At 47.1% G+C, this 26,248-nt stretch overlaps 1 protein-coding gene across 3 annotated transcripts in view; it reads right to left on the bottom strand.

The window, feature by feature from the left end:
* Positions 1–26,248, bottom strand: part of Shrm (shroom) — a 324,250-nt gene that overhangs the window by 82,647 nt on the left and 215,355 nt on the right. For all 3 annotated transcript variants that reach the window (XM_078185664.1, XM_078185665.1, XM_078185666.1), the window contains 6 exons: positions 23,435–23,806; positions 20,154–20,469; positions 17,498–17,740; positions 16,611–16,765; positions 15,527–16,384; positions 13,709–15,415 (listed from right to left, as the gene is read on the bottom strand). In XM_078185664.1, coding sequence (XP_078041790.1) covers positions 13,709–15,415; positions 15,527–16,384; positions 16,611–16,765; positions 17,498–17,740; positions 20,154–20,469; positions 23,435–23,806 — 3,651 coding nt within the window. The remainder of the gene's footprint in view (positions 1–13,708; positions 15,416–15,526; positions 16,385–16,610; positions 16,766–17,497; positions 17,741–20,153; positions 20,470–23,434; positions 23,807–26,248) is intronic.

Raw genomic sequence — 26,248 nt, 5'->3', positions numbered from 1 at the left:
GGCACTCTGGAGAAACCGAGAGCAACGAAGCCACGCCCACCAGGGGCTCCTTTGCGCATAAAAAGAGCTTCCACCATTATTTCTCCTATTCCTTTTATTTATTTCTTCTATATAGTTTGCTCACGAAAGTTGGTTATAGGGGTGAGTCGGAATCTCGTGACTGCGAAATCAAGAACCTTGGCGCTCTCTAACTTCTCGGGACGATCCTTTCCGCCTCGAGTTCGCCTTCGTTCCGAGCGAAGTGTCGCGATCGTCGGTCACGGAGAAAGAGCCTCTAGCGGCAAGAACAAGGCATCGGGGTGGACAACAATGACAACGACGAGGAAGACAATGGGCAGCGAGTCGAGACCGGTCCCGACACCGGACACGGGCTCACGGGAGCGTCTCGAGGAACGGTATCCCGAGCACGGCGACACTCTATCTTACGAGTAAATGGTTAAATTGCCCGGCATTATTAACCAAGCGATGCACCGTTAGAACGCGTGGCGTGGTGCCTAGCCGGAGGACGAAACGTTCGACTTTCGAGGCACACCGACGACGATCGTACCCCACCCCCCGTTCGGAGAAACAGAAAGAATTACGCTCTTCGCGGCGTTGTTCGCACCTGGATAAACACGCGCCGCTCCGCCCACGCAACGGGCGACGCTCTCCGCCTTTCATCGTTGACGGTTCCGTCTACACAACCTAGTTTCGTTCCGCGGTCGCGGTTTAATTAGTTCCTGTTAACGATGATTCGCAGGGAACGAATACAAGGTGACCCGAAGTTGTTGCAGACATCGCCGGGAGATATTGATTTGGCTCTGTTTGCTTTGGGAGCAATTAAACCACGCCCACTGAGGAGATAGTTTGCTATGACTTTCACAATAGAAGTTCCATGCTACTGGATTACTTGAGAGTGGGGTTGGGTACATAATACTTTATGAGACAATGTTATAGTTAGGATAAAACTAAGAGCAACTAAACCACGCCCATGCAAAACGGCGACCCGTAGAGAAAGATAGATAGTTTTTTATAAAGACAAAATTGAAACAATTCCAACTGTTTTTAGGTTACTTTAATGTAGAAATAAATGTATAGTGTACTGCGGAACAGACTTGATTAAAATCGAGAGCAATTAAACCACGCCACTGTTCATTAAATTGAAATAGCTCTTCTGCTCTATTTATTTTAAGCAATGTTTAACAGAAAAGCAACCAATAATAATTACATTGTCAAAATTTCATTTAATAAATTTTCTAGGTCCCTTACAAAGACGCTATAGATTTTCAGAGAAATCTACTCGAACGTCCGGCATAATCGTTTGAAAGACCAACCGCTGACCCATGTCTTCAATCTGTCCAAGATCAGCGAAGGTCGCTATTCTTTGTTTAGTTCACAGCTTTCCTCGCACAATGAAATTAGTCGTTGCGTTCGGAGCATCTGCATTCGGCTCCTTTCACCGCATGTACCCTGAAACGGCGCGCCGATCGACAACGTTTCCAACGTTTGCCAGCACCTTGGCCGTAAGCTGGCTGTGAAAGAGCTGGCAGAGGATCAAGTCTGCCGGCCACGCGTTCCAGAGGTGTATTCTCGTCAGGCGGCACGTGTGCCGGCCGGAACGGCTTTATTATTGCGATGGGTGGTCCCCGTGTTTTCCGAAGGAAAAACACATTCAGCCGTGTGCACGTGGTTCAGCAGGGGCCACGTGCGGAACCGCGCGAAATCGCCGTGCAATAAAGGGGTCCCCTGCGAGCCGTCGTAAAATATCCGATGAACGAAGCCGGGCACGAACGACCCGGCGTAAACGACAGCTTTCGCGACCCGGCCGAGGAAATCGTTGACCGCTCTCGCCGGCTGGAAAATTGCCGAAGGTCAGTGACACCCGCTGCGCCGCGGCGACCGCGACCAGTCGCACCTGCAGGAGCGTCCAGCCTGGAACCGCAGATACCCCGCGGACGGCCAGGTAGCTAACCTATTTGCCGCGGATCCGTCCTACGAAGGTGAAACCGGAGCGGTCGTCGCCGGCACGGTATTAATAGGACGCGTGGATCTACGCGGGCTGCTTATACTCGCGACCCCGGAAGCTAGGGTGCTCACGGAATGGCGGGGAATGCTTAGAATTGCCGAATGCCGGCCAGAAGTTCGCTAAACCGGCGGAGAGCGAGTCGAAGTGTGGGTTGGTGTTGACTATTTGGAAGCGTCTGGCAATGGTGTAGCAATTCGCGCGCTCCACGCGTGGAATCAAAATGGGAGCTACTGAGATCGATGGAAATTGGGCAAATTTCGGGAATTTCTCATCGCAGAAAATTATCTAACTTCGGTATATGTAACCCTCGTCTTCTCCTTTCGTCTTCTCAATTCGACTATATTTTCAAATTACAGTGCATATTTCTCTAATATTTCCAGAAAAATTCGTCTCAGCTTTCACGATTTTTATATTTCTAAAATTTTAACATAATTTATAATTATCAATGAACAAACATATAATCTATATTTAGTAAAATAAATTGTTCGTCTCTTATTGCATTGATTTTTCACGATAGTGACTCTTTCGCAGGCAAGGGACAGATTAAGACGGAAAACTGAGGATCTGTTGACTGCTGGAGTTGTAGTCAGCAAACTTTTGCGATAATTTCATACTAGCTGGGTGATTTATTGGTGTACATAACGATTTCTCTTTACGAACACAGTGCTTCCCTATCCGACGCGGACCTTGGATCGCGTCTGTTCCCCATCTGAATTTTACTGCGCATTGTACAGCAACGACAAGCTCGCATCTGGATCGTTAACGCCGTGGAATTTATGCAGAGAGAAAGAGAAAGAAAGAGAGAGAGAGAGAGAGAGAGATTACGTGCCGGACACCGAAAATCTTTCTGCGTGAGGAACCTGGCAAACATATGGCGACAAATAGAGGGACACCTGGAAAACAACGTTCCACCGTATCTGAATCTACTGCAGACAAAGTAAATATCCATAATTATAAATGTTTGCCACGTAGTTTTTGCAATAACCAAATGCATCGTAATTAAGAATTATTTCTATTTTTTAACTTTAGACAAATAGAACGACTAAAATGATGATAACCATACGAGCATCTTTTCGACACAAAATTGCTCGCTAAAATTTGCAAATATTGTTAAAAAAGAGATAAGTATACACAAAAAAAGCCGATGCAGGAAGTTGCATAATTTCTTTACAAAAAGGGAATACCGAAGGATACACTCTTACGTAACTTTATTTGCGATTGTTTATTCGAAGGCTTTGCCGGCCTAGCGTAACCAACTTATTCAACAACTGATATTAATTTGCAGCAACGTTGCGGCACCGATGCAATAATAATCCTCGATTGAATCGTCGTCTTTAAAAAGTCGGTCAACTACACCCACGAACATCGCGCAGATGGATCAACTGCGAGGACTCTCTGCCCGTGCAGAAACATTGGCCGTTCTACTTCTACCGTTGTTGAAGGAAGTGGAAAGTATTCCGCACGCCGAAAGGATTCCGCGCCGCACACTTTTTTCTACCCGAAGTGATGTACGGTGCTAATTAAAACAGGCCGCGCGGCTGTATTATAAAATCTCCAGGGGGAACGCGACGATGTTCGAGGAATCGCGCTCTCGAAACGGCGGAGAAGAAACGAAACAACGTGAAAAAGGGAACAGCCTAGATTATCCGGGGCAGGAGGCATTTTATTACGCAATTTATTGCGCGTCCAGCGTCCGTATGCATAATTTGCGATGTGGTTCACGAGAGAAAGTTATAATCGTTATACTATAACGAACGATTAATTAAGCTGCTATCAGCTCCAATAACTGGTTATCTACATTGAACACCCTCCCGGTAGGCGTAGCGGTTCACCGAATAGAGAAGTTTATCTCTCTTCGATTGCCTGACTTCATAAATTATCCGCGGCTCGTATATTAACCCTCTCGCGCTGTTCTAGCGATTAGCGCATCGATCATTTCGATGAATTAATTGGATCGCCAGTTGACACTCGATTCACGAGAAATGCCTTTATATTCGCGTTTCATTAGCTTTTACGTTTGTGTATGGAACGTATGGACGTCGCTGTGCTTCGCAACAATTGAATTATAGATATTACATGATAAAACAATATTTAAAAATTCTAATAATTTCGTCGGAAAACGCGATATTTAATTTCATTTTGTGCATTCGCGACAGTGAAAAATAAAATTGCGCTGTTTTAAACTCAATACGAATTATTGGATCCCTACTATTATAAGTAGGTATTATACTATAGTATTATAAACGAGTAGTATAAATCATTAATAATATAAAGAGCGCCGATAGACTAATATAAAAACAGTAAAAGAAATAAAAAGGAAATTCAAAAACATTTAAAAAAAAATTTAAAAATATTATAATGAATTTATGGGTATTAAAGGCAAAGAGAATATCCCGGACAACTCTAAATTCGGGTAAAATTATGCCAGCGTATTATTATAAATTGCCCGGCAACCCGTTCGCAACGGCAAGCAAAGCAGCGGTTAATTAGTAACTGATAATGGAGCAGATGTTTCACAAAAGCGCCGCGGCATTGCTCCGGGAGCTGCCAGGCTCGTTCTTATTCGCAGGAGACGCGGTTACGAAATTCGGGATCGTTTTTTTTTCTTCTTTCTTCCGTTTCGTCGTTAATCAGCCAGGTTAATGAAGGCGTGCGCGCTACCAGTATCGCCGGCGTCGCTCCTAAACTCGCTCGGAATTAGTCGGGATTGCATGCAATTGACCCCGTTCCTTAACAAGTCGTCAAACGAGTCTCTCCACGCACCAAGGGAGGACGTTACACGCTGTCGAAGGTTGCGTAGAGGCCTAGAGCGCCTGCTCAAAGGAGTGCACTGTGCGTGCGCCGCGCTGCGCCGCGGCGGCGCGGCGGCGCGCCGAGTTCCCCGGCCGACGAAAGTTACTTCTGCCGAGACGAATGGCTCGCGCCGCCCCGCCGCCGCCGCACGGCTCGCGTCGTTCTCCTTTTAATTGCCGTTGATAATTAGCAGATGCGATGCGTCGCCGTTGCCTCACGCTGTTGCGCCACGCGGCCGGCCGCGTCCGCGCCCACCTCGCGAATAATCGTGCAAACGCGCGAACAATTAGCGGATATTATAAAAGGAACGGTTCGGGTGACCCGACAACCGGCCGGCGCGGCCAAGCGGACGCGCACCTGTCGATGCTCGTTACCTACCAACCGACGAATTAAGAGCACACGGCGTGGCCGAACGTATTTTGCCACTTCCTCAAGGTTGTCCAATTATTTTATCAGCGGGTCGATCGAACCGCGTTCAACGTGCAAAATTTCTGCGCCCGCTTTCCGTATGTAGATTCTTGCGATAGACTGTACCATATCGCACTTCTGGCTCGGCGATAGATACCGATCGAATAAACAGCTCGATCCAAACAATGCAATAAAACAACGGTTATTAATCTCGACTGGAACTGTTCGGTTTAATGCTACCACACCGATCGGGCAGAGCGTAATTAACGATAAACTCGTTGGATAATCAATCATGCCCGCGATCGAGCGCGGACGGGCTACGATTTTTCCTTCGCGCCGTGCTACGGACGGTTCGACGGCGAACGTGACTGCCACGGTCTCTCTCGAAATATCGCTTATCAATCGCGCCCGCGATCGACCGAGAGGCAAACAGACAGGTTAAACAAGGAGTGAATTCTTCAGATAGAAACGCGATCGGTTTGGAACGGTTCGGCGATAATAATCCTTGCTAATCTTTCCCGCCGCTGAAAAAAAAAGAAAAAATTCCTCTCGAACGTCATCCGTATGTGGGTCGCGAGCGTTGCCGAAGTTTAAGAGCACTCGACGCCGATAAAAGATAAAACCTTTTCAGTTCAGAGAAACAGAGCCGATTTCGTAATTTCGCGTATTCGCGTTATTGCCAATAAACGGCTCGCGGAATCAACCTGCTACCGATAATTGATCGCGACTTTGAACTGGCTATAATTTCTCTGCTAATTTTGTGAAACGCTACGATTAATCCATTTACAAGATCGATCATAAAGATTACACTGATAACTTCATGCCAATAACAATTATTTTCATTTTCGACTGTAGACTTTTACCAAGTGTTCTCAAGAAATTCAAAAATACAATTATACTTTATTTTCAATTTGTGTCCTTAGGTAATAGTTGCTAATTTGCAACCTATCATTTTACCTTTAATTTTTCTATATTATTTTTTCTATATACTTTTTCTATTCTATATACTATTTTAAAATAATTTTGTTCAGTTTTCTATCTCGGATGATCAGTGACAAGAAACATTTTAAGAATGATCCCAGCAGGAAATTAGGACAATTTAATTAAGGAAATTAGGACAATTTAGTTAAGGAAGGCAGCACCCATCAGGAAAGTTAGTCTCACCGCCTGTAACGTCCAGTTTCGGCTTTCCACCGATCGGATCACCCAAACGACGATTTAGATTAAAAAAAAGAAGCGCGCCCGTGCATCCAGGTAACGGTGAACCAGGAACCGGAGTTTCTAAAATCGTGTTAAGCGTATCCCGGGCCCGATAATGAAAAATGCCGGTGGAAGACGTAGAATAATCATTCCAGAGCCACGGCAGCGAGAGGCTGTAACGAAATCGGACGAGCCCCGTGAGCGCTGTGCTCGTCGTATGATAATACGATCTACCGTGCGCCTCTTTTTCTTCGCCAGCTATAGCCTTACACGATGTCACCTGACTTGGGGCCGCAGAGGAGGAGAGGAACGGTCGTGGCGAGGCAACAGCAACCGGTGTTAAGCGATACCCGAGGCGCAGCCGTTGGATACCCTGTTGAGGTCGCGGTCTTGCCTTTATACAGCCGCAGGTGTTTCAAGAACGGAACGAGTTCTGTCCGAGAGTCCCGGAGAGGAGCAAGAATGATGGAAATGACAGAAAATGGGGGGGGGGGGAAACAAGGTTGATCTAGGTCGCGCGATTGTCACGGCGACGCTAAATAGCTCCGCCGTCTGCGCCGAACTCGCTCTCCCGCTTGAGCGAACGGCTGAGAAATTAGCTACCCATTCTCGGCTACTTAGGACGCATTCTTGCTCGTAATGATCGACTCGGGACGGCGATCGGCGATTTTTACCGCGAATCAATTTTCCTCGGCTCAATTAGCACGAATTTCCATCGATCTTGCCGGCTTTCGCACGGCTTCGGTAAACGCGCGAGTCGGTGAAAAATTTAACTTCGCTATCCTTTTACATTGGAGCTGGTATTCGATTAGCTCGAACTTGGCATGATTTACTACAGCTTAGAGAGCGACTTTAACTGTATGACGAGTTTTATAAAATTACTCGCATGAAAATAAAGTACGAATCGTAAGATGATAATCTTACGAAAATAACGGAATCTTTGATATAATAAAAAGGGAAATAGAAGGAAATGTTTATTCGTTAAGGAAGTTTCTCTGTTCTTTTATACGTCCATCATGCGACTGCGAACTCGTCACGCACGCATTCACGCTGCGATCACCCGCCTCATTTGTTTCTTGCACTCGATTCACGCACTCATTCGTCCATCGAATTCTACGCTAATACTTTATCTAGTATTAGTTTTCTAATAGTTCGACAGAAGAGAATTTGTTAAAAATTCGTCACAAGCGACCAATAACAAGTAATTTGAGTCATAGTCTAATTTATTTAAATAAATACGAATTAACACTACGACTATTATAAAACGAGTTAAGAAAAGCAATTTCTATTCTTGTCTATTTAATGCAAATAAAAATCCAGCTGCTGGATTTTTGGCTTAAAATCCAGCGTTCGTCAAATTCGAGTTTTACAAAAGCTATCCCGACTTTCCTCGGAGCTGTTTGCAAAATATTCGAAGCGAAATCACCAGCGAAGATCGAAGCAACGCCGAACGAGCGTAAATCGTAAAACGCGGCGGGAAACAGCGACAGTTCAAATTCGCAATCTCTCTCCCTCGACCACCCGTCGCGTAATCAGCGATCCTCGTTGCGCAGGTATTCGCGGTTTTCGTCGCGGGAATTCAACGGCCGGGTATTAATCGACCCGGGAATTAAAACGTCTTCGCGACGACATTTGGCAAGGCTACTTTGTCGAAGATTCCCGAAGCGATCCGTCCTCCCCGTCCGTCTGCGGCGGGAATGAACGAAGATGAGAACGTATCGTGTAAACAACGGCTCGTTCAGCCGTCCGCTGTTTACGCGTCCGCTCGCGCCAATTTACCGTCCGCCCACGCTCAATTATCCGAATTGCACGCGTTTCTCGGAAAAAGAGAGCCGTCCGCGTCTCCGACGGCGTCGCCTTGGGAACGCGTCGCCCGATCTGGCACATGATTGACGTACGCGGCTGATCCCGTTTCCGATCTGGTCCGCTTTAATAAGACCGTTTCTGCAGCTGGGCCGAAGATAAATGGCCGGCGAAGGTCAACGCGCGCATCATCCGCCATTATTCCTACCTTATAAAATGATACCGTCTGGTGGGGGGTGGCTGAACTCTGGACTACGCAGACACATCGCATAGAGTTGGGAGACACTATAGCTAAACGGAACCTTCCTTCTTCATTTTTGTTTGTCTAACGACGATAGGAACGATTTTATCTGGCATCGATTTGTATTTCTTTTCGAGCCTAATGGAACTTCCAATCCTCGGACCACAGCGTCTGGGGGCTAATTTTAATTCAACACGCTGTCAGCTCCGTTTAACTGTGAAATTCTTCAGCGTTCGTTTATATAAAATTATTCATTATCATCAATTACCATTTGCATAAAATTGTAGACCAACGCTGCCATCGTCCACGAATTCCATCGTCCAAATTTTTTAAGCGTTTCATTAACGAGCTTTCAATGTTAGCCGAGCTAGAAACAACAATTTATTTCGCTGGAAGGATATAGCTGAACTACGATCCGGCGATGCCCGTTTGGTAAAAATCGGCGAAAGTTAGCGGACCGAGATCGAAAATAAAGAAAACGTTTCTGGCCGAGACCGGAAGAGAAGACTGAGAAGTAATCGCTTTGGAATCGCGATTAGATTACCGGATCGAATAGGATCTACGGCCGAGTCAGCGGATTTTTTCGCGCGGCGAGGCTACGGATTTTATCGCAACAAAAGTAAATCATGCGATTCCCGGTTGTGTATATCGGCCGATTCCGCTCCGTGAGCGTTCGATGTTCTACAATGTTGCGGTCGATTAACGTGGCTCTTATCGAGTGATTCGACCACGAACGAAACATAGAAACGGACTACCATCCGATTTATTTATTTATTTTTTTTTTTCGCCGGGGGATCGTGGGACTACGGAGACCTGCTATCATTCAGGGTACCGTATCCGAAATGAAGATTTCGAGGATGGAACTTTTCACTGAAATTTAAAACGATGATGTAAAACGATGCGTAACGCGTGCTCAACGGAATACCGACGGAATAATTGGCGGGGCTTGAGCTTCAGTCGAGTGGAAACTTGACCCTGCAATATCTAAATTCTGTATAAATTCGAGCAGTTGTAATTGCGATTTTTTATCGTATAATAATTCGTCCCGTGCGAGTATTGAAGCGATTTTTTGAAAATTACGAAGTATCGAGTTGACAAGAATTAAAATTTCTGACCCTTTATGATCGTTCTTGTTAACTGGGCACTCCATAAATTATAATTCTTTAATTATGTTATTACGAACTTAATCGTACAGCAAAACGTGTAGTTCATTTTTGTTAGCTGAACAGACCGCAGATTTAAAAAAATTACTCGCTATATTATTCACAAGGAACGAATAAGTAAATTATCGAATAACAGAAGGAAATTAGTGGAATAACTGTTAGATAATTATTATGCGGGAAATTTAAATAAAACAGCGGGAGCTTATGGTCTGACATCCAACAATATTTGTTGCAAAAACGTTCAGTCATTTTTCAAAAGTCATTTTTCTTTTCGAATACTCGTGTTTCACACCATTTCACAGATGATACGCGATAAGAGATGCAATATAAAGGAGATTGGATGCAAATTGTACAGAGTAATAGTGGACTGACGATAGCAAACGCCGAAACAGGAAACGCAGATATAAATACACAGAAGACGAACGGCTGTAATTATTTGTGCATTAGCCGTCTCGGAAGCACCGAGCTCCGCTCTAGTAACGAGCTACTCGGCCATCGGCATTGTTATTCCATCGCCTGACACGATCCCCATAAGGCGATCGATCGTTTGCGGTTCGATCGGACGAAAATTCTCACGCGCCGGGGCTCCTCTAACGGGGAGCGAGCGACTTGGCAGAGCATAATCGAGCGCCTAGGCGCACAGGCCAACACGCCCCTGGTGCCACGCGGTAACCTTTTTTCTGACATTTCTACCTCCTCGTGGCTCTCGGTTCGCCCGAAAGGTTAAGCCTTCGTGGGCTCGAATACCCCGACGAAGAAAAGACGGGAGAGGAGGAGGAGACGAAGAAGAAGAAGAAGAAGGGGAACACACGGCCTGGTCGGGCCTACTCTCCGTGGATCTCTTGTCTTCCTGTCGAAGGTCGAAGCGTTTGATCCGCGAACCGTGTCCCGAGGTCGGCGACGACCGCTCGACCGTCACAGAAGCCAGCTGGGCACCCAATCAGAGCGAGAACGAAACAAAAGAAAAGGTGAAACGGCTTTATCGGCCCGTGGGATCGAGTCTTACATCCTGTGGCCTCCCCCCCCCCCCCCCCCCGCCCTCGCCATCGCGGTGCAATTATTATTAATCCATCGTTAATTTCCTCTCGCGCGCCGTCATTCGGTTTCGCCGAGTCTCCGCCGGTGAACCGCAATTCTCCAGCCTGGTGAACGTCCCGTGACCCAAAAACGGACCGATGGACAAAGAGGCGGCCGGATGGGTCACGAAACCGCTCCGACCCCGTCTCGTTTCTCAATCGGCCGATTCCGAGCCCTTAGGAAACCTAATTACCGGCTACTGCATCGTGGCTAATGCTTGACCGCATTGCGCTCCCATTTATCATTTTTTTCAGCATTTTATTTTTCACAGAAACGATCACTCCGAGGAAATCGAAGCAGTTCGATTTTGGATTTAGTTGCTTAGGATGCAATACTTGGCAGATGTATTAAAATATATTCTTTTTGTGAAAGTGATCGAAAAGTACAGCTGTTAGAAATTAACGTGTCAGTTCACGTTTTGCAATTATACGTTTTCGTACGATTTTTCAATTCTTAGGGGAAATTAGTTTCGCTACGTAAAAAGGTCGTTTATGATACGGCAACGAAGCCGCTCGCTGCGCCCTAATCAATTTCTCTGCTGTACAGGACGTATTAAATTTTTTCTTCCTTTATTCGGTTTATTTCTGAATAAAAGAAATAGTAACCGGCTACAAATGAAATAAAAATTCAACTAGTTTTTGTCCCTTTCAATTTTACGCCGGTGCCATAAACGCGTCAATAAATAACGCTTAGCGAATCGTGCTAATTCGACCGCCACGACGCGAAATCCGTAAGAACGTCTCAATAACAACATTTTTAACAAAGTATAAATTACTACCGATCGCCGGTCTCCTTCGAATAAATCTTGTCCGGCGATAAACGCGACGCGAGCCGTACGCCGAGTCGAGCTCGATGAATTATGACGCGCGGTCCGTTAAGTAGATCATGCCTAAGCCCGATCCGATCGTAGAAATAAAGTAAACGGGGTACCGCGGAACGTCGAATCGCGAGTGTCGGTCTGCGGCGGTTTGTTCGATCCGTGCCCGTAATTTACTGACGCGCAACGATTTAATTGAGAACGGCGCGCATCATAATCGTTTCCGCGGGGCCCCGTGCGCCGTTGCGCGGCGGTTCGTTCAGGGGTCTCCGCGTAGTGGACGCGATTCAGGGAAAGTCACACGCTCGTAAATCAGCGACGGTAATGGGCACCGTTAGATTTGCAATGATAATCCGATGGTAATGCATGCGATTCGGTCGAGCGAACGAACGAGAAGATAATTAACGACCACGGGGGCTCGCGGATAGTTCGCCGAACTATCGGCACCGTAGTCGTCGTCGTCGTCGGTCGTCGATCGTCGATCGTCGTGATCTCTAGGGATTTACGAGGCTCGCAGGACTCGAGTCGACCGAAAGAAAGCCTTCTTTCCGTTTCATAGCCCGATAATCTGTCGGCAATTCTTGACCAACCATTCTTTCCCAAACGATCTCGCCGACCACTGGATTTCGACTTTCGAATCATGAATTCGACGAGCGGCCCTAAACGCCTGCGCCTGGCTGCCATTTTTTTACGGTAGAACCGTGAGAAACAATGTCGAGCGCCGTAAACAATTCTCGAAGGTACGACCTGTTGTTACACCGTTCGCCTTGTCCGAGAAAACAGTAAAACAGGAACCCGGATTTTTTTAAGACTACGTAATGCGTCTGGAGGGTAGCTGGCTGGAAGGTTCACCACCTTCCCAATGATCTATCGATCTTCCCGGCCATTCTCTGTCGAAACGCTACTCATCACCTTAAATCGTTGTAGGAACAATACAAGTCAATATAAATCTCCGTTTTGCAAAGTTTCTATATTTTAAAGAGTCGTGGAGGTAGGTAGAACGACGAGGATCTCACCGACGATCTATTAATCTTCCCGGTTGTTCATCTCGCGATCGATCAGCGGAGTCAACGGCGCTCTTCATCTCGTGCCGTCAGTGATCGAGTATAAACATTCTAAGCCAGCGAAAATCTGAGTTATTAAAAACATGCGTTTTAATGTGACTAATTCGAGGCTTAACGATCTATCGATCTTCCCGACCGCTCGCGCCGGCAATTGATCGCGGGGATCGGCGGTGCCTCGAACCACCGGGGGTTTCTGAATGGAACAGGAATCTCTGTTTTTTGACGTTCCCGTGCAACATTATGTCCAAAGGGTTCGCCAGTCCGCGCGGTTCCCCGGCGATCTATCGATCTCCCCGGCCGTTAATAAGCGTCTTATCGACAACGCCGAGGGAATGCTCACGGGTTACCACTGATTCCGCTGATCGATCGCGGGATAAGCGGCCGGGACGTCTTGCGGCGGGGTATAATGGATGACGCTGCGAGCGCGTCGCGCAGGCAGCGGCCATTTACCATTCAATTACGCCGCAATTACAGGATCGTGTGCGTTCCGCGGCTACGGCTGACCGCCGACAACCGTCCCGATCCACGGGGATCTCTAATTGACGACCGGTTAAACAAATGTCCGCGGCGAGAGAGATCCTCGCGATTGCGGGACGGCGGGTACCAACCCCGAGCGTCCCAAAAACCGTGCGGTGCTCTTTGCCACTGATCATCTTCGCGGACGTTCCGTTCGGCTACGCAACATCCAACGGCGAATAAACGTCGCGACGAATAATGTGACGAGCCCCTGCGGATCGTTGGTAAATACCCGTCGCTAAATTGTTGCCGGAACGTGTACGTTTTAAGCGGCGACGGTTTCTCGTTCGGCCAATCGAATCTGTTCCGTTTGAATTGACGCAACGGCGCGGAGATAGCGTGATGGGAGGATAAATTAGTTTGTAATTTCCTTGCTCGATGTTAGGAGGACCTAACAAGATATTGTTCGGATATTGAATACTGGATGTGAAGCAAAATGACCGGAGACATTAGCGACTGTGAAGTTGCGGTTGAAGTTCCAGATATCCGAATTCTTTCGGGAATGCAACTAGAAATGAATCTCGGACGGTTCTGTAGAAACTTCGCGCGAGGTTGTCTTATCCTCCATAAAATTGACAAGGTTGTCGAACGTTCGCAATTAATAGAATTCATAAAACTCACCCTTGGACAGCATGCGGGGGCGCAGGTCTCGGCGGTGGCGGCAGCGACTTCCTCCCAGGAGTGTTCTGTCGAGGCGCGAGCGGCGGAGGTGGTGAGCTGGGCGACCCGGAGCCGCTAAATCTTTCGGGGGGACACTGCGGTTGAGGCTTCTGCTTCGGAGCGTCGATGTACTTCGGCGGCAGGGCGTAGTAGTTCCTCTGGGCTGCGTCCCCGTGGCGTTGGTGGTGGTTCCCGACGTATTTCGGTGGCTCGTGGTACTTCTGGGGACTCGACTCCGCCGGGAACATCTTGGAGTTGGCCTCGTAGCCCGTCTTCACCGGACTGCCGATCGAGAAGCCGTGCCCTCCGGCTTCCAGGTACTTGGAGGCACTCTTTTGGTTCTCGGGAACAGGTAGATAGTTCGGTCTAGTCGATTGGTTGGCCTGATTGCCGGAGGAACTCTTGTCGACGCTCTTGGGCACCTGCGGCTGAGGTCTCTGGCCGGAAGACGACTCCAGTCTCTGAGAAGACTCGTTTCTCAGTAAACCGGAGACGTCCAGCCTGGAACTGTCCACTCTCATAGACTCCTGCCTGATGATCCTCGGCTCTACCGGGACCTGCGGTGCTGGCCTCTGGTTCCCAGAGTCGCTGTACCGCTGGGAAATGAGATCGGGCAGCTGCGCCGGGGGTCTGTTGGCGAACGAGCGCTCCTCGGATATCCTTCTCGCCGGCGTCACTCTCCCGTTCACCATCAGCTTCTGCGTAGACGGGTATCTCAAACTGGACCTGCCTGTAGCCACCATTCTATGAGTAGCGAACCCGGCGGAGACGCCGTTCTCGAGAACTAGCTCCGACTCGGCGTGTTTCAGGGCTATGGTGGCTCTCACGAACTGGTGATCCTGTTCCTGCGGGGTCTTGGTAGGGGAGTTGGGAGACGACTTCCCGGAAGAGGCGGACTTATCGTGCTCCCTCTTGTTACTACCGTGCTTGGATCTTCTCATCGAGTGTCTCTCCAGCTTGTGTCTATCGCAGGACCTGTCCCGAGCCTTCGTCTCCTCTGGATGGTGATTAGACTTCCTTTGAGTGTCCGTGAAGCAGTCGTCGCTGAGTTCTGGCGGCGGAGGTGGCAGAGGATCGTCGCAATCGTGGACTTCGTTCTCGGTGACCGTTGGTGGCGAGGGTGGAGGCAAGTCTGGGCTAGGAACCCGGTCGTTGTACACGTTCCTCAAGTGCGGCTTCTTGGGCGGCCTCTCTGGCACCCAGTCGTCGATGGATATAGCCGGCCCGACTATAACCGGACCCAGCAAATCCGTGGACAAGCTGCCGCAGCTGTTGCTGTGCTGATGCTTGGGACTCGGCAGGTCCCCGTTACCCTGGCTTTGACTTCTGTTGGCGTTCTCTCGCCAAGCACCGCTGGCATAGTCGGAAGCAGAGCTGGCTCGTCTCGAAGACGACGGTCTAGGACGGGGTGGTGGCTGCGGCGGCGGACTCTGCGGGGCTGGAGCTGTTCCCTGGGCCAATTGTGGCTCTGACCGCCAAGAAGCTTGATGATGACGTTCGTAGAAGGACAGCAATGCTTTCTTCTGGATAGCTTTCAGCGTAGGGTCAGAGACTCGGTGACGTTTCTCGGGGTCTAGGTAGGTATAGCGCATTTGCTGCTGTTGCTGCTTCTCTAGCTCGTTTATGCGCTCTGCCACGGACATCTGGGGCGGCTGGGTTGACGAGATCCTGGAAAAAGAAAATCAGATGTAGAATACTTCTTTATTTATTCGCTATTCTTTTACTATTCTTTTATTATTCACAGATTGAACGGACGTGAACCGAATTTTATTATGGTACCTTGAGGTCTGGACAGGCTCCTGAGGCTGCGTGGTGCTGACAGGGTACAGTTTTCGTTGGTTCCTCTCGCGATCCAAGTAGAGGACGCTCTCCGAATGATGTCTCTGCGGCGTCTGCACTCTGGCGCTGTGAGCGATCAGCTGCTTGCTGCAAGACAGTCCGTTGGACTGGCTGACGTCGGACATGGACCCGTGGATCGGGTTCCATGCCTCTGGGCTCTGGGGACTCGTCGGCTGCTGGCGAATAGGGCTCTGCGGCATAGGCTGCGCCAGCGATCCATATTTATCGTTCTCGATCCTCATAGAACCGTCCCATTCGGAACTCGTCTGCGACTTATCCAGCGACTCCTCGTCGATGTTCGACTCCTGCCACTTGCTCTCCCGAACCGTTGAGACGTCGGCCACGTTCGTCGACGAACTGCAATGGCTGATCACCGCAGGCAAGCTGGATCTACCCTGGTTCTGCTTGTTCCGGTCGTTCATCGTCACCTGCCACTTGTCGGGCCATTTCTCGCTGTGTCTGCCCTTCGTGGTCGGGGACAGCCCGGTGCTGCTCACATCGCTCATAGAGCCCTGCCATTTGTCGTGGCAACCGTTGCTCGATTTCTGCGGCAAGATCCCGCCGTTCACGCTACTGACGTCCGACATTGAACCGTGGTGCCAGCGGTCCGACGTACTCTGGCGAGCCGGCAGACCGCTGGACACGCTCACGTCAGACATCGATCCGTGCCATTTCAGGGTCTCGCTGCTCGAGGCACTGCCGCTCGAGGTGGTCACCACGCTGTCTCTCCCCTCTCTCGAGGTGTCCTCCCAGGTGGAAGTCGGCCTTTGTGCCACTGCCTCGCTGTCTCTTCGTAATCTGAAAGAGAAACAACCGACATAGTTCGATTCATCATGTTTGAGTTTTGACTGTGAAAGTAAATGGTACTTGAACCTAACAACATCTTCAGCGATTATAGGGGTTGAGTTGTTAAATCATCGTCAAATGTCTTAATAATTCCAACAAAGATATTCTTATCCAGAAGATAAAGAATTCAAACAAATTGTTTAAAACAGCGAAAAGCGTTGAAGAATATTATCAATACCTGTCGAGGAACGGGGTGTTCGTCGTGGAGTCCACGCTGGAAACATAACTGTGGTAGCCTTCGGATTGTGCGTAGCTGGCTTGTTGAGAGTGCTGCACCCTCGTGTACTCCTCGAGGCCTGCTTGTGTCAGTGTGGCCTCCCTGTATATGTCCACCTGCGCCAAGAAAAATTTTGTTAAAACAACAACCTGAAGCGATTAGTCGCATCTAAACTATAGAAGCAACGTTTTAAATAAAAACTCAATTTTTAATTGTTCGAAAAGTTTTGCGCGATACAATCAACGCAGGAGTATCGCTATGGGAGACTTCAATGCAAGATTAGGCGCGCACTGTCTCGGAGACTTCAATGCGTCGCAAGACGTGTTTCTCGGGTGACTTCAACGCATGGATAGACGCATCTGGCGGGAGACTTCAACGCGTGGTTAGAACAGCACTTTCGAATTTAAACACATTCTTTGCTAATCGATATAAAATAAAATGTAAGAATAATGTAATACATAATATTCACCTGTTGCTAAACTATTATTTTAACGATTATGATAATTCATTTTTCCATTGCAATAATTTTTTCGAGGAAAAAGGAAATTTGTTTGTATATTGTGAGCATATATTTATTGAAAGGCTTAGATGTAAAAGAACGAATTTAAAATAATGATGAAATAATGGGTTAATATAAAAGTTAATACCATCAAAGTCTAGTCAGTATTAGGAAAAGAATTCATGTGAATGTTATATGAGACTTTCCTGAATTAAATAAAGCTGTACTATAATATAGTATAGTATAATATAATATAATATAAATAAAAATGTTGGCCAACTGAATTAAATAAAATTAAATAAAACACAGAAAGAAGAGTACGTTTGAAAATAAATGATTTGGTATTCACCTGGGACACCTGGGGATCCTGGTAGCTTCTAACGTAAGCTTCCAGATCAGCATGGCTGAGGGTCTGAGCGGTCTGCTGCTCGCGTTCCGGCGGCGACGGGACGACGTACTCTTCATCGCCCAGCGCTTTTCCCTCGCGATCGACGCGGGGCCACAATCTCGGCTCCTCTTCCACGTTGGCCCTGTTCCGCGACTCGAAAGTCTCTGCCGGGATCTTCTCGCACCGCTCCATGACGGTCTTCAGCTGCAACGAGGAAAATCGTTGTTCGGTCTAAGAGCCATTCGAGGTAACTGTTCCCTAGTTGCTGTCCGAACCGCGTGCACGCCGGCTGCGTAGGCAATTCGTTGCGTAATCGTACGCGAGATTCACCGGGGACCATAATCCGGCTGTTAAAGCCGAGTTATCCCGTTTCTTTTACCGGGGGGTGCACGAGGCGCATCGTTCGATTGAAAACCTAACGCAACGATCTAATTACGCCAGCTAATACGGAAGTCCTACATCGAGCAAAACGAAATTCGCATAATTTACGGGCGCATTAAGAGACCGATGCCGTCTCGCGGCGTGTATTGGAAAGAGCGGAATCCGGTCCGCGAGGTATTTATATTGGAATAATCTTTCAGCAGAAGTAAAAACGAAGTTGTTCGACGTGGATATTTTAATCTTTTAGTTCGCACACGAAAATGCGAGTTAATTTGTAATATTACGTGACTTATTCTAGTAGAGGAAAAATCTCAATTATAAGAATTTGAAAGTGGATGGTTCGATTTTGACGAATCTCACATTTTTCATCTTCACACTGTCGAAATTATAAAAACTCTTTCTTAAGAAACGATTCAATAAATTTCTTTGCGCAAGCTTATATTTTAATAAAAATCTCGCGAAATCTAAGTATATCTAATAGCGTTCCTTTTATAGACGCAGTTTATAATAAAATCTTTAGTTAAACTAAACGTTTACCGACCAATATAAAATTCTAGAATATATTAATAATCACAAAAAAATTATTCCATAAATGATAGCCTTCTTTATAAATTCAATACGAAAACGATAGAAAATTACTCGGTTCGTTCACTGTTGATAAAACCGTTCCACGTTATTCGCGAATAAATCCGGCACGCCCGTCCCATCGCGTTTCGAGACGAAACTCGCCTACCTCCGACACGGGGTCCCCGTTGACCCCATGCGGCGAACAACGCCGTTCCCGTGTTTGCCACGAAACCGCTGGCCTACTTCGCCGGCCGGCGACGATTATGTCACCCGCAGAGAGAAAGGAGGGTGCGGGTGCGGGAGATTAATTGTCTCTGTCGTTTTAGGGCGCAGCAACGGACCCCGCCAAGGTTCCGACCTACGCCGGGGACCCCGATGCTTAACGCGACACGTTCCCCGGGGCCCAATTAAACTTCCCCCCGGGGGCCCGCCGTGAAACCTCGCGCGCCGATTAAAACGCTCTGGAAACGGAACGATAACGCCTCTCCTCCGCCCTGCCCTCCCTCTGACCGGCCCCTCCTCTTGCTCGTGACTCGTTAACACCGTCGAAAGTGCTTCGGCTCCTTGCAAATGAGTTTTCAATTTCGTAACCGACTGCGACGCCGCGAATGCTTCGCCGCCGCCGACACGTCCACGGACGAATTACCTTACAAAACGTAATTGGCACGGTGACGTATCGCTTTCGTCGAAACGTGCCGGTATCCGAGAACGTTTTCGTGCGAGCACCGAGGATGAGTCAATGGTCTCGCGGGGAGAGTAGAAATTGGGTCGTCCTATCGGTTTCGTACAATAATATCGCTTCTTCAGAATTGTATTCGATTAAATGTTGAAACTATTTAATCATACCGATTTTCAGTCCATTATTCTCCATTTTATGTTTTAATTTAATTAATTATTAAATTCGTTAATTTCTTGGTGTTAGACGAAGCAAAATTGCTCTTTAAAAATGTGACAATATGGTTTTACAACTATACTGGTTTTATAACTTGCATTTTCTTCTCATTTGACGTGTGAATTTAATATATGATGCTGCTAACGACACGTAATTCCTAAATCAACACGTTGCCTATAGCGTGACTCACACGTGAGTCACTCAGCTATTCGCCTAGATTTAAAAATAAGTCGTCGCTTCAATATGTATCGTGAATGTATCTTTGGACAGGATCTAACACTTGTAACAGCATAATACTTCGTCGGTGAACTTACTAAAAAATTTATTGTCACTCTAATATCTTCAATATTTCATGTTTTATTTAATCGAGTTGAAGCAAAAAAGTTGATGCAAAACGTAAATAAAGAATTTAGAATAAACACACAAAAATCGTTAGAATTATATGTGTAATAATCGAACATGCCACGGTATTTAAAACCAAGAAACGATCGAATTTACAGAAGCGTACGAAGGTTAGAAATCTTGCTAACAATTTACCACGTCGAGCACTGTGAAATTCTGTGAATAGAATGTTCCGCTGTCAGCGAACCCGAGCTTAGAACACGCGAACAGAGAGGAATAAGAAAAAAGTATAAAATTGCACGGTTAATTTAGCATCTGCCTATGATTGGTCGTGCCACGGTGGCTGAAGCGTTCACGAAGATTCGGTTTCGAAAAATCGTAGAGCGGTTTCTTGTGCGGGACTAATCACAGGTATGGCGTAGGGATGAACTCTACCTGCTGCGTGAACGCAGGATTGGGCCTCTTCGTGTGCGGTCTGGTGTATTGGGCTGGCTTCTCCTTCGGGTAATTGGTGTGATCGGTCCAGGACTTGGAACGATGGGATCCGCTGTTGTGACCTGCGCCGTGAACGTCCTCGTCGGGGTGTCTCTCCGGCGCGCTGGGCCACGATGGGTACTTCTCGTGGCCAGGCCCATAGCAGACGCCTTTGAGGCTGGAAGCGTCTCGGACTGGCGGCGTTGGCGGTGGCGATGCCTCGTCTCTCTCGTTGAGGGGCAGCGTGAAACTGTCGAATCCGACGCTCTCGCTATACCTGCGCCAACAGAGAAAACATTCTCTTCATTTCGACCCTTCGCTTCTCTTTATTCCTAATTTCTAATTTTTTCTCCCCGGCAAGAGATTCTATTTTTAAACAATTTTATAGAGACAATTTTCTTTCATTACTTAGATTGAGAAAATTATTTATTTTTATCATTAATTCGCTCTTTCTGATAACAATGACTATACTTTTATCTCTTGTTGCAAGGTCTACTGCAAACACAGATAGACTATTATTATTTAAATTGATTTACTTATTCATTTTACGAAGTTTTATTGCATGTCAATCTTCTACATTCAAATTGTAAATACTGAATAATGTAACTGAATAAATGTGCTGTGCAGATAGTCTTATTTTGATCTCCTCTATATTTTTCAGATAGAAGACAAATATATTATAATGAATTAAAATATATTGTAATGAATCGAAATATATTATAATGAATTTTTATTACGAAAAATTTCCTAACAAACAGAATAATTCTGTCGCTTGATCTCCCTTCCACTTCGATCTTCAAATGGCTTTTACAAGAACCAAGGGACGCGTTTAACGATAGCGTTGAGAGAAAAATTGTTTTTACTATGCGCGAGGTTTTTTTACAGGAGAAACAGAGTGGAAACGTTATTAACGTCGGATAATAGAAAGTTTTTGCCGGCCGAGCAATTTATAAGATAAATGAGCGCGCGATAGCAGAGTCGGGCCAAGAGAAAAATGTTGCACGTCGGAACTCCTATAATAAACCCACCCCATAAAATTACGCATTCCAGTAACGCCCCATCAACAAAAATACAAGATTTACCCCACACGGTTCGCGGCACCCTAACTGTTTCCCCAATTTGTCAACCGCGTCCGCTAATGTCGCCTCCGACACAATCAACAAACAAATTCCCCACCGCGGCCATCGTAATCAATATTCATTAGCACCGGCGGTCGACGCAAAATGACAGTGTAATCTCGTCGGCGTTCAGATTACCGTCGAAAAATAAGAAAACTCGACGCAGTCCATTAAAAGCCAGCCTCCTAAGCGAATCGGGGATGCCTCACCGACAAGCGAACTTGGCTGGCTTTCCGTAATTATTGGTCTGCGGATTTTATGCGTTCGCGGGCCGGGAACGGGGCAGATTGAGATTCTTAATTTCTTATTCGTCGCGATTGATGTCGATAAGTTTTTTTCCCCCTACCCGCGAACATTCTCGCCGGCACGGCGATTATTATTTTCGCGACACGGTGCTTCGGGGACGGGGAAGACGCGGCGGTATCTGGGCGCGACCTCTAGCCGGATTAGCTGAATGAATCACTCGTAAAACGCTCGTGGTCCCGGTAGCTGCCACGGCTCTCGGCAACGGGTCTCTCTCTCTCTCTCTCTTTTTCTCGCTCTCTCTCTCGCGCGGTGTTTCCCGATGTCATTGAACCACTTTATTACCGGGATGCGTGGCCGCCGCATAATTTATGGAATAGTCAACAAGTTCAGCGTAACTGGAATCACGTATAATCAGGCAATAATTGCAAGCATCGTTCCTGGACCCCGGTAACGACGGGAGCATCGCAACAGCGCAGGCGAGCCGTTCGACCTATCGCGAAATCTAAGTGTGTCGGGACTAATACAGAAACGTCTAATTGGCTGCCAAACGGTATCCTCTTATCTGGCCCCCGCAAAAAAAAAAGAAGAAGAAGAAGCCGCCCGATAGACCGCACGGCCGTGGAAACTTGTTTCTCATTAGCGGAACAATTAATTCCCGTGTAATAGGGGTTGATTCCGGGACTGACCCTTCGAGGAACCGTGCCACGGTCTCTCTCTCTCCTATCATAAACACTTGTCGCAACACGGTCGCCCTCCCCTCCCCTCCCTCGTTCGCTGCTCGGTTCACGGGTATGACTTTATTGCTGTGAGCAGCGGCCGCTTATCGGTGTGTAAGTGCGCTTACATTGCAGATAAAGCGCCGAGCGAATGCAGTGGGCTGCTCGTACGGTTGTACAGCATTGTGCTGAAATGCGGTCGTGCCGCCGAGAATAGACCGCGGATGTTTATGTAAATACAGATTTTTCCGTATATTGTCCCCCGGAGGGACGCGGAGCGTTCGTACGCGGCGAATCGTATTCAAAGTTAGTCGCGATAGCTGTTTCGATGTGTATTTACGAAAGATAAGGTTGAAACGGTTCGATTGTTTCGACGGTGTTAGAAGTACAAATTAATAAAACATACAGGAAAGCTTAAATGAAACTTTTCGAACATCATTGGAGCTTTTTTAGCTACTAAAATAAAAGTAATCTTGAATCGTTGCAGAACAAGTGATATACCATAGAAAAATCGAACGAATTATTCGAAATATAAAATACCAGTCGCGAAGAATTTTTCAAAAATGCATCCAGTCGTTTAATTAAACGAAAGATTGTAAGGAAAGACTATCTCCTAAATATTTCATTCATTTAATACCCGTGTAAAAGTCCTCGTAAAGAGCATAATTTACGATCTCACGCAAGGTTAGATACATCGCACACAAGTTTTTCATCAGCAAATACAGTTCGGCGAGAGATGCATACATCAGATTTCACAGAGCCTCGTACTTTATCCACTGAAACTACATCGCCGGCGAGTGCTCTATAAATTGCGTTTCCGCGGTCTGACGTCGCTTCGCACGACCACCGGCCCCATATTTTAACCCTCTACGGTTCACAATTGACCCGAGGGACCGATTTACCTCCCCGGGACAGGCCGGAGAAGATGTTCGAAAAAAATAGATTATCAGGCCCTATTAATTCTCAGGTTTGAAAGCCTATTAGAGAAACCAATGGAGAACGTATTAAAAGTAGTCATCGATGCTCGTCATCGATGATCGTTCGGCGCAACTCGAAGAAGAAGAAGAAGAAAGCAGAGAGGAGCAAGACTTCTAGGAGAAAGAAGAGGAAGAAGAAGAAGAAGAAGAAGAGAGTCGAGGGGTTGATTGGAGTGGCTGCGTACCCGCTGTCGTTTTTGTAGCCAGCAGTATTCTTCTTGTGACTTTCGTTGTAACCGGGAGCCGCGGCTTTCTTAGCCGTGCTGTTGGCTGGCTCGTGCTCCTCCGCGGACCTCCTGCCGTCGTTTCTGCGCCTATAGTACTCGTTAGATAGCGCCGCGCGGGACGGACTCTGCTTGAGGGCATAGCCTTCCGGAGGATACGACGTGGCACTCTTGAAATTGGTAGGCTCGGCCCCGTGGCCGTGACTCGCGTACTTGTACGGGCCCGGAGGACAGGAAGGTGGGCCCGGGGCCTCATCCTGGACTCGATATCCTGGCGGCGACGGCTGCAGTTCCGTCATCGTGTAACCAACGTCCCCGCCATCCGGGATACACCTGGAATACCGAGCAAAATAGTCTCTGTTAGCTCTTCCACCGTCGCTCTAGGGGCCGCCTAGTCGCAATTAGGGCTAGGCAACGCTGCTCTCTTCTCTTCGTTGGAACAAGTTAGAATTATCGTACGGGCAAGGTTCGGGTAAAATACGCGATGGCGATCTCTTCTCTTCTTCGGAACAAGTTTAAATTATGCGATATTACTTTTGGACAGTGTAGGAAATGGCACTCTCTTCTCTTCTTTGGAATAAGTTAAGGTTATGTTCTTTATGTTCTTTGGAACGAGTCAGAATTATTATACAAATAATTGTTTGGTAAAATAAGCGATGGCGATCTGTTCTCTTCTTCGGAACAAGTTCAAATTATGCGATACTACTTTTAGACAGTGTAGGAAATGGCACTCTCTTCTCTTCTTTGGAATAAGTTAAGGTTATGTTCTTTATGTTCTTTGGAACAAGTCAGAATTATTATACAAATAATTTTTTGGTAAAATAAGCGATGACGATTTCCTCTCTTCTTCGGAACAAGTTCAAATTATGCGATTCTACTTTTGGACAGTGGCAATGGCACTCTCTTCTCTTCTTTGGAATAAGTTATATGGACAATATTTAGCTATCGTAGGAAACCTTTATGTCTTCTTCTCTTTGCAAAGAGTTAAAATTATGTGAACAATTTTTGGATAGTTCACGCCACGCTGCTTTCTTCTCTCACCTGCAGCAAATTAAAATGTATGCAACTTTGGCAACATGGATAACATCGATCTCTTCACTTCTTTGGAACAAATTAACATTGTGTAAACAATTTTTGGCTGACATAGACAACGTCACTATCTTGCTGTCTTGAAGCGAATGAAAAATAATATGAACGAGTGAAAATTACACAAAAAAAAACTAGTGACTATCTTGTTTCCTATCCCATCCTCTTCGTAGAAATTGTCTGTCTAGATAAGTCATAAAATAACTACGTCCTCTATTGCATCGATGTGGACAAATGCAATTGCAGCATCGGAAGTTAGTATAATTGTACATGTGCTTGAAGTGACGATTATTGGTTTATGATTGGATGTTCTAGGTTTTGATCAAGTTAAAGCACTGTTAAGAAAAATTAATTCGATTACGCTAAATTATTCGTTAGAAAGATTTGTTACGGAGTAAAATCGTTAATAACCAATTTTACGTCTTCACGATGAAGACGAATAGGTGGAACAGAGAACTGCGAGAACGTAGAGAAGATCGGCAGTCCGGCGATCGTGAAGGCCGCCTCGGGTCAACACGGCCGACTCGTCGGCCAACATCTTAGCAACTCTGTTTTTCAGCGGTCTCGGCGATGGATCAATTAAGTTCGTGTCACGGATCATCACGAGGACTACTTCAACCTCGAGACTTCAGTTTTTACACTGTCTAGCAGGCTCTATCTTTCCATACAAGTACTTTCCACGACGATACCACTCTCCGGCATCGATGTTTCTAGCTGACATCATCACCCGATAAAATTCTTCGCGTCTCGTCCCCGTGTCGAAAACCACGGCGGCGTCGCTCGCGTGTTCGGCCACGATAAAAATGAGCAAGTCTTTCGACTTAATTGATCGGTCGGGAGGTTAATTAAGATATCGATCGAGCGAGGTTTAATCTACGCGAGCGGGTACCCCGAGCGGACGGAGATCGTTAAAGCCGATTTAATCGGCGGTTTACGAATGTCATCGCAGAAACCGTCCGGACCCCAGCGCGTCCAAGGTGATCCGAAGCGGACCGGGGATCGCGTGCGCGCGCGCACACACGCACGCACGCCACTACCGGCGGCGTTATACTAATCAATTTGTTCGCGGGGAGAAGTACATTGTCCCGGGTAGTAGGCGCGAGCTCGTAGAATCGAACGCAAGGCGTGTCCGCGTCAAGATAAAATCCGAGAAAACCTCTCACCGGTGCTTGTTTAACCTCCCCGGCCGCGTTCCGGGCCCGCGCGAACAATAATGAGCCGTGCTAATAGCGACGCAGGCTATCGCGCCCCGATCTCTATAAACTCGATAAACCCATTCCCAAATTACCGGCCGTGCCTAATGATTCGCGGATACGGCGGAGGGCGCGCCTCATCGACACCTTGCTAACAAGGATCGATTGTCTCGTGGGTGGGGCACGATGTTCCCACGTGTACAAACAGTGGCGGGTTCGTGCTCGAATTAATTCGAACACCGTTGTTAGCCGACCAGCGAATTTTTCATGCGTCCGCGCGGGGAATTTTTCAGCCCCGCGCGAGAGAAGGCAAACAAGCGAATTAACGGCGTTCCGAATTTTAATTTTTCTACCGCATGGAATTTTCATATCGTACTAGTTTTATTTCGCTGATCACGTGTACCTGCGTTGGTTTACGGTGCCGTAGATTTAAAATTGCGTCGGCCTTGTTTTAATTATTTTGTCCAACGATCACGGCGAATAAAATCTTTCTAGG

This window comes from Augochlora pura, chromosome 7, assembly GCF_028453695.1.
Source record: "Augochlora pura isolate Apur16 chromosome 7, APUR_v2.2.1, whole genome shotgun sequence".
NCBI classification, from domain to species: domain Eukaryota; kingdom Metazoa; phylum Arthropoda; class Insecta; order Hymenoptera; family Halictidae; genus Augochlora; species Augochlora pura.
The sequence above is the reverse complement of the archived record's forward strand: the minus strand, read 5'-3'. Positions and strand labels throughout refer to the sequence as shown.